This window comes from Scleropages formosus, chromosome 8 (genome assembly GCF_900964775.1).
Source record: "Scleropages formosus chromosome 8, fSclFor1.1, whole genome shotgun sequence".
Lineage (NCBI taxonomy): Eukaryota > Metazoa > Chordata > Actinopteri > Osteoglossiformes > Osteoglossidae > Scleropages > Scleropages formosus.
The window spans coordinates 19,088,687-19,100,913 of NC_041813.1; the positions used below are offsets into that span (position 1 = coordinate 19,088,687).

The 12,227-nt window shown below is 46.7% G+C and overlaps 2 protein-coding genes across 4 annotated transcripts in view; both read left to right on the plus strand.

Annotated features, from left to right (window-relative positions):
- The window catches only part of LOC108937387 (caskin-1-like), a 49,427-nt gene extending 45,598 nt beyond the window's left edge, over positions 1-3,829 (plus strand). Inside the window, 1 exon segment of the mRNA XM_029254203.1 lies at positions 67-3,829. Coding sequence (XP_029110036.1) covers positions 67-166 — 100 coding nt within the window. The 3' untranslated portion in view covers positions 167-3,829.
- A 942-nt stretch (positions 3,830-4,771) lies between these two features.
- LOC108937173 (guanine nucleotide-binding protein G(I)/G(S)/G(O) subunit gamma-13-like) lies at positions 4,772-12,164 on the plus strand. 3 transcript variants are annotated; one of them, XM_018756961.2, is made up of 5 exons: positions 4,772-4,885; positions 5,702-5,792; positions 7,047-7,210; positions 9,822-9,927; positions 11,354-12,164. In XM_018756961.2, exons 4-5 carry the CDS (start codon positions 9,830-9,832, stop codon positions 11,457-11,459), a joined length of 204 nt encoding a protein of 67 aa, XP_018612477.1. In that variant the 5' UTR covers positions 4,772-4,885; positions 5,702-5,792; positions 7,047-7,210; positions 9,822-9,829; the 3' UTR covers positions 11,460-12,164. The 3 variants fall into 3 exon arrangements, with proteins under 3 accessions (XP_018612477.1, XP_018612478.1, XP_029109699.1); XM_018756962.2 differs by lacking the exon at positions 5,702-5,792; XM_029253866.1 differs by lacking the exons at positions 4,772-4,885; positions 5,702-5,792 and having other exon boundaries at positions 6,987-7,210.
- Positions 12,165-12,227: the final 63 nt, after the last annotated feature.

Consider the following 12,227-nt stretch of genomic DNA (forward strand, 5'->3'; position numbering starts at 1 on the left):
TTCCACTGCAGGTTGCGAGATTGCCGGCAAAGGGAAGCCTAACTCGAATCTCTGCCTGTCTCCCAGCAACGCCGCCTCGGAGGAGAAGAGCACCGTGAGCATTCTGGATGATATCGGCAGCATGTTTGATGACCTGGCTGACCAACTGGACGCCATGCTGGAGTGAGGGGCGTGACCTGCGCCCACCGCAGAACCACCTCAGGGCTCCCTGTCAGGGCATAAGGGCACAAGGGACACCCCCTAACACCGCACACCCCGCACCCCACACCCCTACCCCCTGAACCCTCGAAACAAAGCCTAAATCATCCTTCCCTACATCATCTCGCTCACCTACACCACTTCTCCCTTCCCCGGTCTTTTCCATGCTGTGCTCCCTGTCCGTTTGCACAAACGACTATCCTGCCCCCTCGCCCCCAGAAATTACCTCAGGGTAGGGCAAAAGCGAACTCCGAGTCCGAGACCTTGAGGGCAGAACAGAGTTGGAGGGGTAGTGAGGGTGTTTCCCCCCGCAGGAATCCCAGCCGTTCTTTGTTTTCTTTTCTGTAACGTTGGATTATTACGGCTATTGTAAAAACGAGTTATGCTACCATACAGAATCAATGAAAAATTAACTATACGGTATGTCTGCATCGTAAGCATGAAGAAAGAACTTAATATCTTAAGAAAAATAATCTCATGGTGAGACTCATGCATTAGATGGAATAGTAATATATATAAATATAAATATAAAAATATATTAAAATATTATTTTTATTTGACCTTTTTGCTAAATGGTACAAGTGTGGTGTCAAATCAGCTGTGTGGACTCAGAATCAAGGCTTTTTTTTTTTTTTTTTTTTTTTTTTTTTAATACGACCAAAAGCAGGATGGCACCTGGGCCTCTATCCTGTTGACCGGATCCCTGTCAGCCATGTTGATTCCAGTCACCGTCACCGTTTTTTGCATCTGAACAACATGGGCTTCCACGTGGCTTCACACCCAGCCACCGCTGCATCCCAGTTATTGCCCGGATGCATTCCGACAGGCTCGAGGAGGGGATAGAGTCCGAGGGTGCGTCTCTAGAGGCCCACCCAGGGCTGCGATACCTCGCCAGACTGTCGCCTTCTTACAGGAAACGGCCCCCCGCATTTCGGCGGGGTGACCTTTGAACCGGAGCGGAAGGCAAACACATTGAGTGAGGCTGTTGAGGGGGACAAAAAAAAGTTCTGTCAAGGTCGCCTGGGGTTTGCGTTACTGTTCGATCCACCCCTCCCGCGCACACTTCCCATCAGCCCTGCCGCGACATATTGCAGCCGCCGGGCGGAAAGGAGACGGCCGCCCGAACAAGCACAATCTTTTCTCCTCTTCCTTACTTGAGCGGGATCGAGAGACAGGTGAGATGCAGTAACTCGCAGAGCAGGTGGCCGTAACACAAACTTATTTGCTCTCCGACAGTACACCTACGCTCCTTGTTTGGCTCATCTAGCATTCCTGCATGACGTGTGAAAGGCTGTCTCCGTTTGGCACCGTCGAGTGTTGTCAGGTGACGGTGCTTCGCCTCTTCCGGTCATGCACGCATGGGTGCGTCTCAGTCTGCGTCTACGCGTGTGTGTATGTTCGCCGTTTATACTTACGAGACTGAAAAGCTCGTAACGAGAGTCAATTTTATACCGCAGTCGGGCCATCTTAAATTACCTTTTGGGTCTGTTTACTTTTAGTTTATACAGTATGTAAGAAACAACTAAGGAGCATATTGGTTTCCTGCTGCTTCGCTCTTTACAGAACACCTCTCCCCCAAACGCCCATGGTTGCTATACCTGCGTTGTTTCACTTAGTTCAAAAGCTGAAAAACTGAACTAACTTCCTGTACCTTTGGCTTTTCACAATCACTTTCCATATGGCCAGGATGATTGACTTTCTGCACTTTTGGTCTCCGGTGACGCTGTCACAGTGGCTCCTGCCCGTCTCCAGCCGCGATCGAGCTCTGCAGCATCTTGCTTTGGAGCCAACCAGTCCGCAGGAGACACTGTGATAAACCATGGAGCTCTAGCAAAGCTGAGTCCTCACCATCCTGGCAATACAGTTCAGACGCTACCGCCGCTATAAATGCCTGCTCCTTCCACGTGGTTTTTCTGCCGCAACCATTTCCAGCGTTGCCATGACAATCCCTGACAGCATCGCTTTTGTTGACAGGAAGCTCCGGGGTCAGTCTTCAGCCGACGAGGCGCGGGTGTAGGCATTAGACCAAAGGGAGCCGTTGACCGCTGAGCGTGACTTCCAAATAACAATGTTTAACATTTCATGTTGTTTTCTTTCAATAAATCCAGATTTTCCGACTGTCATTGCACAGACCATCTGCAAAGCTTCCTTTTCGCTTTTATAGATAGCTGACGACAAAGTAATACTAAAATTGGTGTTTAATTTATTTGAAGTACGTAAGTTTAAATGAAGTATTTAAAGACAAACCATCCAGGAAGGCATTAGGTTATTCAAATTGAATTACAGGACACAGGAGAGAACGGAGCTCTAATTTACTCCTTGTATACATTGCAGAAAGTTGTGAAGTGTCATTTAATTTTTTTTAATCGGGAGCTTTTGTGCAGTTGTATGTTTAGCTGTACAGCAGTCACTGCATGAGTCCTTATAGAGGTCTTTGTATTTTATGCAATGTCGTTTTTTATATACATACGTGCCTTGCTTTAAATTTGTATTTGTTCAACTATGACAGGTGTTTTAAGGAGGTTTCTATGTATTTCATGAGCTGAACTCTTGGTGACCACATTCAAAAGGCTGCAAACAGACCACGGGTGTGGTTCAGGAATGCTTGTGACTGACCGCCAAATGAACGTTGCCTGTCCGGCCTGTCGACCGCTCGAGTTCTGACCACAGGTTCCTCTGACTGCGGAGGGCCACAGTGGACCGGGAACGTCTCGTTTCCATGGCGTCGGTGGCGGTCCTACTCCCTGCCCTTACAGGGATCCTCTCCAACGCGCAAGAGCTATGCATTCCCCACGCCACGGTATTGCATCCATGTATATAGCTGGATGTTTTCATGTTGCCGCAAACAAAAAAAAAAAAACAAAATTTTTCCTTTTTTTTTAAAAAAAAAAAAACTTTAGTTTGCTTTTATTATTATTCATTTCCTAGATGGGAAAATATTTGAGAATACAATGATCAGAACAAAAAAAAGGAAAGTAAATATAGTTTGGAGAAAGGTATTGTCTTGTTCAAAAGCAAAAAAAAAGAGAAAAGTTTATTTTTTATCCTGTACAAATGGAAAGATGAAAAGCAGCGACCCTGGAAGAGCCCGGTCCGTGCAGGCTGTACTTTTGTGTGTGGAATTGACGTTCTGCCATTGACTTGTATGATACCTACTGTGACTGGCAGCAGATCAGTTGTGTGCTTGCAGTGACTGCATCTACAGCCATCTGCTCTAAATAAATGTTCTACATAAAGGCCTGAGAGCATTGCTTATCTTTGAAGCTTTTCTGTGCTTCTTCTGCTCAGTCTGTTCTTACAAGCTACCGAAGGGAAAAGAATGTCAAATAAAAATGGATATATAAGCAAGCAATATTTTCAAGGGAGCACTGGGGGAGTACCAACTGTTGACCTTCTGCCAGGCTGTAGCATCCCAGATGGGCCTGGGCTTCCTGCCGCACCATGTGGAGATGGAGATGGAGGTGGGGGGGGGGAGGCCGCTTACATAACCGGGCCGAAAGATGTGCCGCACGCATCCGGAATCACCTGTGGTCTGAACCCGGCTCGTTTTAGCCCTCGGCTCCTCCGGAAACCGGCTTCTTGGTGTCCCCACAAATCTGGACTAAGGACCAACATCACTAAAGCCCACAAGATACCGGTTTACGATCATAATTATTTCTCTGTGATTTTTGAAGGCGAAAGGCGGATCTTGGATTTTGTGTTTAAGAAATGTCTTTTTGTATTCACATATGAGTGTTTTTAAGGAAGATTCTCAAATTAAACTCGCGGAAGCGAACAGTAGTACAATTTCATTCGCTATTAATAAATCATGTACCGTACATTATGTCCACGGGGAACAAGGGTTCTCGTTATGAGATGCCCTCTCATGGCCAATCTTTGTATTGCAGTTTTACTTTTACATTCCATTTACTCGTTTATCGGACGCTTTCCTCCAAAGCCATTTACAATGTTAAGGTATTTACAGCTGTTTACCCATTTATGCAGCTGGGTAATTTTTACTGGAGTAATTTTAGAGTAGGTACCTTGCTAAAGGGTACTACACAGCCAGAGTTGGGAATCAAACGGAGTAGCTCCAACCACGATCGGCTGTCTTTTTTTCCCCAGAATAATCAACACCACGGTCACAGCACTCAAAAATAAATATATATAAATAAGTAAATAAAAACACACAGAACTATACAGTGAGTGACAGAGTCGTCTGCATCTGTAATACAAAACAAAAGTTCAAATCTGTACTTGACACTTTGACTTTCAAGAAAAGCACAATTTGCGCCACAGTACCTGACAGAAACGCCTTTTCGTTTTTAAAAAATAAGTATGCTTATTGCACTTATTGAAGTTGCATAATTGCTGATTCAAGAAATAGCGCATCTTTATATCTTTATGCAAAAAGTAACACTGGGACAGACAATGTACTGAGTGTCGACGGAAACCCAGGCGCTGTTGCGGTCCCTTTAAGACAGAAGACTCGCTGTTCGGTCTACGTCAGTCTGAGCGACCAATGGCTGAGCTCAACTCACAACAGTCGGGTACTTTCAAACGCGGACGCCCCTTTAACGGCCGGTTGCTGCCGCCGCCATTGTGTCCAGTCGGCCGTGGTGAGGTGACCGTCGCGGGCTCGTTATGCGCAGCTTTGGAAGGAGACTGTTATTGGAAGAAACTAAATGTACATTTCTCCGTTATGAAGGTGAGGACTTTGGGGTAATAATACGACGTCCTTCAGGCCTGAGCAGAGCCAGGCATGATGAAAGTCAGTGGCAGTGCAGGAGAAACACACACACACACTGACTGGATCATGTCTGAGAGAACAGAATGTCTCTGGGTTCTTCACTGAAGCGCACCCATGCCATGTAGCATCACCGCCACTCTGCCCCCGCTTCAGCTACTGAGACACACACAGCACCCCCCATTTTTTACACACAGACATCCATTAATAATAATACCCCAGAGTGACCAGTTTGCCCCCACCACCACCAGCACCACCTGACCCTAATGCGCTAAGAGCGGCTCATGTCACAGGGCCCTGGAGAAGCACTCCTCATATTCCCCTCTCAGGCAGGGTCCAGAAAAAGGAAATGAAAATAAAAAAGAAATGATGAGGCACACACGACACGCTGGAGGAAGAGGAGGATTAAATGATCGAACCACCAGTGGCTGTTTTTAACCCCTTCACCAACGCACATCTCTAATGGGGGGGGTGCTAATCGGCTCTTGGGTGTAATCCGTACTGGATTACGTAATTTACGTACAGCCTAAAATCCATCATATAGATCTCCCGCTGATCACATGAAAGCTTCCATTCAGCACCGCTTACACTAATCACTTTTGTAAAGAGGTGTCACCCCGCAGCCCCCGTACTACGGTAAACATGTAGCCGTTGAGGAATCGGAGATCATCTGGTCGTTTCCCATTGTGGCCCTGACCATCGATAACCTCTGGGTACTGAATGTGCTCCCTCCCCCTCTCCATCTCTTTCTCTCTCTCATGGATGTGACTATTCCAGGTCCAACCCAGAGCACCCCACTCCCACTGTTCTGAAGACGGCGCCCCCACTGGGCAAACAAAGGCAACGCAGGCCACACGTTAAAAGCTCCGTGAGCGAGAGCGCTGTCGTACACACCCTTATAGAGGATTAATTCTCACACACACACACACACATATATATATATATATATATATATATATATATATATATATATATATATACGTGCCCCACTTCAGACCGTCCTTCAGCAGACGCTGTAAGGCTCTCCATGTCTTCATACTGCCTTCACGTGACATGAGAATGTCCACGGCAAAGGTCATCAGACTCTGAAGTGAATGATGAAAACAGTGGAGTGAAGAGTTGGGTAAAGTATGCAATGATAAGTTATATAAAGAATGGTGTAACAATGGAAGTAAAGAGTAAAGATTGGGGTAACAAATGAAGAATGGGGCACATTTATGGGTAAACAACGGGGGGAAAAAAAATGTAGGAAAGTGGTGTAAACAGAGGGGTAATAAGTTAGAGTGGGGAAAAGTGGAGGATAAAGAGTGAGCTAAAGTATAAGAAAAAATAGAGTAAAGCGGGATGATGAGTGGGGTAAAGAATAAGGTATAGAATAGAATCACAAGTAATGAAGAGACCGGTGAGCATAATAAGGAGTACAGTAAAGAATAAAGATATGGTGAAGTCTGATGAAGAGTGTAGTAAAGGGTCAGGTACGGAGTGGGGTAAAGACCATGGTGAGCAATGGCGTGGAAAGTGTGGTAAAGAGTAGGGTAAGGAATGGAGTGAAAAGTAGGGAAAGGAGATGGATAAGCACTGGTAGGGTAAGGAATGTGGTAAATACACAGGTAAACAATGGAGTGGGAGCAGAGTGGGTTTGTGGGTTTTATTGTGTCGGTGACAGAGAGTGTGTTCCACTGATGTATGGATGAGTGACCCAATGTAAGTAGTGTATCTAGCAGCGTAAGTCTCCTTGGTGAATAAGGTGTGTGGGCTGATAAACTACATAGAGTTCATTGGAAGTCGCTTTGGACAAAAGCATCTGCTAAATAAAGTAATGTAAATGTAAAGTAAATGTTTGACAGTTATACACAAGGGCTACGAGGCTCCTTACGACCCCCGGTCAACAAACGCGCAGAACAGCGCCCCCTTCCGTATGAGAGTGGAACACGACATGAGACGTCAGAGATCAGACACATTACAGGAAACGCAGCTGAAACCAGAGGGATGTGTCTCCCCCAGCTCAGTGAAAGAGCATCCCTTCCGGCGTGTCACGCACGCACACACACACGCACGCGCACACACACACACAGACACACACAGGCGCACGCACTTAACTCCGTTGCCTTCATCCTCTCAGACATCCGACACTGGCCGTTCAGCACCATCCCACACATCTTCTCCTCGCGCTGAGACCGGGTTCCCCATCATCCGGACCCCGCAGGCGGATCTCCTGCAGTTCCACTGATCGAGACCCCGAACCAGCAGAGCTCCGCGCGCCCTCGGACACACACCCCCTTTGAGGTAGGTAACTGAGCACGGGGGACACCCCCCAGGAAGAGGGACGATGTCGGGTCCACTTTAATGTTGACACATGATGTAGGCGATTTATTTCTTCATTGAAAAGTAAAGAGGCAGTAAAGATTATTGTTCCACGCACACATTAAAATGAGGCCGTTATTTGTATTAAAAGAGCTGCGAACCCTCACAGGTCCTATACCTGCAAACTGCACTCACATTAATTCTAGTTTATAAAATAGTGCTGTTGTTGGACCAACTTGGTCTTACTAAACACACACACACACCTTTAGTCAACAATTCACATGAAGTACATTACATACACAAAGATGGAGTAGGATCTGAACCCATATTGCACTGCGCAGCATAGAACCTGTGGGGCACCAGCACTACCTGCTGCTCCACCATGCCACGCTGAAGGGTATTATTCATAACATGCATTGCATGGGAACTCATGGTCTTAAATAGTGTCACACAAATGTGTTCTTTCTAAATAAATGGCTGTTATACTCTTCCTCTTTCTTAATTATTACTTTGTGCTCTTATTAATAACAATGTACAGTAATAGTGTAACCATTTGACAGTTTTGAACCATATGTACTTCTGCACAACTGGGCAGTGCAGTACTGACAGCTGTAACAGCTTGCAGCAGGTAGCTCACTGGCTGCAGCCCTCACCTTGCCATCAAGCAGTCCGAGGTTCGAATCCCCACTCTTGCTGTAGTAGCTTTGAACAAGGTACTCTCTCTGAACTGATAGTGAAAAATACCAAGCTGTATAAATGGTTAAAACAGTGTAAAAAGTTTAATACTATTAGTCACTTTGGAGAAAATCATCCACTAAATGAATTCATTATGATGATAACAATAATAGGGGGTGCGGTGGCGCAGTGGGTTGGACCACGGTCCTGCTCTCCGGTGGGTCTGGAGTTCGAGTCCCGCTTGGGGTGCCTTGCGATGGACTGGCGTCCCGTCCTGGGTGTGTCCCCTCCCCCTCTGGCCTTACGCCCTGTGTTACCGGGTTGGCTCCGGTTCCCCGTGACCCCGTATGGGACAAGCGGTTCTGAAAATGTGTGTGATAACAATAATAATAATGTTCCTGATCTTCATTACTGCCCACTTTCTTGACCCCGGACCCCTCTCTGCTGTCCTCCAGAGTGGCAGGGCCAGAGTGATGAGGACAAATAAAAAATCCCTCCTCCTGGCAAAAGCGCCAGAGTTCACAGCAGCCATCAAATTAAAGTGATCATAAACACCCAAAAAGGTAAAATTCATACACACAGGTGGGGGGCAAAAAAAAAAGGGAACTTGAAGTTGATGATAGTTCAGTGTGATATGTGACAAACAGAGAAACTGAAATGAATGGGATAAAATATTAGTGCTAATCAGTGAAATGCGTAGGAGTAACAGAGAAAACCTTGGTTTGCTGATGTGGCTCACAGGTTGGATGGCAAAGTCCGGTGTATAATCCCCGTGCCAGGCCCACTGGGACGACCCAAATTGTGGGGTGACCCACTTCCTGTCCAGCAGCTGCAGTGGAGAGGTTTTCAACCATTTGCCCCTGAAAGTAGCTGCTGTTCTGCTGAGTGCTGCACTGCTGGGGGTTTAGTTTGGGGTACGGTACCATAGTGAAAAGAGTGTCCAGCATGGACTATCCTGAATGCGCAAACAGTTAGAAGGCTGATCGACCAAAAGGTACAACTTGAGTAGTTATTCAGTAGCGGTAACCCCTTATTTGTCTCGGTGCTGAATGTACGTTGTATGCTGCTGTACCCTAGCGCAATTTCCCTCCGGGGATTAAAAAAAAAGTCTTTTTTCATTCAGATGACCTACCAGTACATTTTTGAGACACGCAGCTGGAGCAAAGAATTTAACTTTTAGAAACCAAACTTATTTTTCATTTATCTGACGCTTTTCTCCGAAGCGACTTACAATGTTAATCTACTGACAACTAATTACACATTTGTACAGTAGGGTAATTTTGCTGGAGCAATTTAGGGTAAGTACTACAGCCAGAGGTGAGAGTCAAACCTGCGACTTTTGGGTCCAAAGGCAGCAGCTCCAACCACTATTGGCTGTCCCCATATTATTTCCTGAGTTCCTCAACACATTAAAACACTTAGTGTGCACCATAACTTGAGCACTGAGGCAGAAGTTTTAAAAAAAAAATTATACAAATTAAAAATTTATTTTTTCCATTTTATGTTTCTCAGGAAGTCCACATATGCCTTTGTTGCTCAGTATAAGACTTGTATTTACTCAAGAAAGAGACGTTTTTATAAAACAGATGCAGTTGTCATTAATTTATTTGATACAGCTCACCAAGGTGACAGTGAGGTTTCTACAATAAGCTACTCACACTTAGCAGTTTATGCAGCAGGGTAATTTTTACTGTATCAAATCTGGTTGAGGACTTTTCTCAAGGACGCTACAGGACGAGGTGAGATTCAAACCTGAGACCTTCAAGTGTAATGTGGAAGTTCTACCTACTACGCAAACTGTTGCACAATACAAAATTGCCATCATATACGCAAAACAGTCAATATTTTTAGAAAATTACAGGGGGAAAGTTTTACATGCACCAAGTGCGGTGCCCCAAGTCATGGCTTCTCTCTGCAGCCGCCACCATGGACGAGATGGACCTGCCCCAGATGAAGAAGGAGGTAGAGAGCTTGAAGTACCAGCTAGCCTTCAAGAGGGAGAAATCCTCCAAGACGGTTACTGAGTGAGTTCCTCCTCCATCCCCACCAGGTCATGAGTGCTCCAATTCTGAATTTTCAAACATACGAACGTTCATTCTTTTGGGTGTTTATTTTCATGAATTTGCTTGCTGCTGAAGGGGAGGGGGCGTGCAGGCTTGGCCGGGTCCCGCTCTCTGGTGGGCCTGGGGTTCGAGTCCTGCTTGGGGTGCCTTGCAACGGACTGGCGTCTCGTCCTGGGTGTGTCCCCTCCCCCTCCCCAGCCTCGCGCCCTGTGTTGCCAGGTTAGGCTCCAGTTCACCACGATCTCACACGGGACAAGTGGTTTTAGAGAATGTCTGTGTATGCGTGTGTGCGCGCGCTTGGTGTAGTGACGGTCACCTGCATTTCCACATACAGCCATTAGTTGGCAGTAAAATGCACAAGAATGAAAGAGGAATTAATTGAACTCACTTTCAGAATTTGGCACACATGTCTGTCTGGTGTTCCTGGAGTGTTGATGACCAGCAACATGATGAACAATATTGCACATGAATTTTTTATTCAGTACAGCTTTAAGGTCTTTATAGAACCTAGACAGACAGACACAGACAGACACAGCTTGTCCCGAGTGAGGTTACAGCGGGCCAGGGCAACGTGCTAGTCCGTTGCAGGGTACCCCAGGCCTAGCCCCCTCCCCCCCTAAACAGGACAGAATATAACAATATATTATGTAAAATTCATACAGTAACAAAATGCTGCTTGAGAGATGCAGAAAATAAAAGAGAGAATGTTGCCGGTTGGGCTCGAACCGCGGGCGCTGCCGGGGAATGGGTAGGGGGCCTTAGAGAACGTCATTTTTAAAAAAAAGCCCCACTGGCGATGTTCTCTTTCTTCTTGTTTTTAGGCATCTGTCAATCAAGTAATGTTTTCTTTAGCGCAGGGTGGCAGGTGGGTCCGTAGCGCATCGGGCTAAGGCCCCCCCCTACCCGTTCCCCTGCGGCTCGAGCCCAACTGGCAACGGGCTTTCTTGGTCCTTGTTTTTTTAAGCATCTGTCGGTCAAGTAACGTTTCCCTTAGCACAGGGTGGTGGGTGGGGCCGTAGCGCAGCGGTCTAAGGCCCCCTACCCGTTCCCCGGCGGCGCCGTTCTTTTGCGTTCCTTGTTTTTTAAGCATCTGTCAGTCAAGTAGCGTTTCCCTTAGCACAGGGTGGTGGGTGGGCCTGTAGCACAGCGGTCTAAGGCTCCTACCTGTTCCCCGGCAGAGCCCACGGTTCAAGCCCAACCGGCAACATTTTTTTTTGTTTGTTTCTTTCTTACTTTTTTGTTGTTTGCTAAGGCCCATCCCTACTCTCCTTCTGGGGTTCAGGCCCCACGACACACCAGCACCCCACCCCACCAGTGTTAATTCTACCAACCCACTCATCTCCCCCCCCCCCCGCACCTCATGGTATTTCACTCTCTTTCTTTTCAGCCTGGTAAAATGGATCGAGGACTGTGTCCCCGAGGACCCCTTCCTGAACCCCGAGCTTATGAAGAACAACCCCTGGGTGGAAAAGGGAAAATGTTCCATTCTTTAACAGCCTTACCCCTGGCCCTAAAATCTACCCCCAGTCCGTCTTCACCCACAGCACTGGCCTTGATGGACAGTGTCAAGCCCGATTGCTCCTCATCTCACACAGCTGTTAGAGCTGAGGTGGAAGAACTACCACCTCACCATCTCCAGTTACCACCCCACTGCAGTCACTGCAAGAAACACCAGGTTTGTCTTCAGCACTCTGTTGCTGCTGCCTGTGAATGTCAACACGGCAAAGCTTCCATCGGCACTGCCACTGCTGCCTGTGATGTCAAGATTCCCAGAGCTTCAGGGCTAATGGAGAGAGTGTGAGCCAGAAGGTCCCTCTAGCTCTCTAGCCCAACAGCCTTCACAGGCATACGGCTGCCTGAAGCACAGTCACGGAACACCATCTCCTTCACACCACCACCAACTCCACCTGTCCTTTTATTTATTTAGGTTTTCATTTCTTTATTTATTTATTTCCCTGTGGACTAATTGATTCCATGATCTCACCCTCAAACCACCTTCTAGATGGCAAATAAGAGAAAGAGATACAATCTTGTGGGTTGAGCATGGCACTCTGCTTAGTAAACATTCTCCTTAATGCACGTGGGTCCAGCAGGACTCACTTACCTGTGCCGGACAGGGGGTCTCTGCTGAGACATGGGGTCACGGGCAATGAAATGAGATATGGTTCTATTCACGACGATTTTTTCTAAATTACTTAAACTTACCTAGCTAAACTTGTGTGTATGTTTAGGGATATGCAGATGACTCCGTAGTAATTCAC

What these genes read in the sequence shown, in the direction of transcription:
- LOC108937173 (XM_018756961.2), top strand. Translation starts at nt 9,830, where the DNA reads ATGGACGAGATGGACCTGCCCCAGATGAAGAAGGAGGTAGAGAGCTTG. An exon ending in TCCTCCAAGACGGTTACTGA is followed by an intron (nt 9,928 to 11,353) that starts GTGAGTTCCTCC and finishes CTTTCTTTTCAG; the next exon opens with CCTGGTAAAATGGATCGAGG.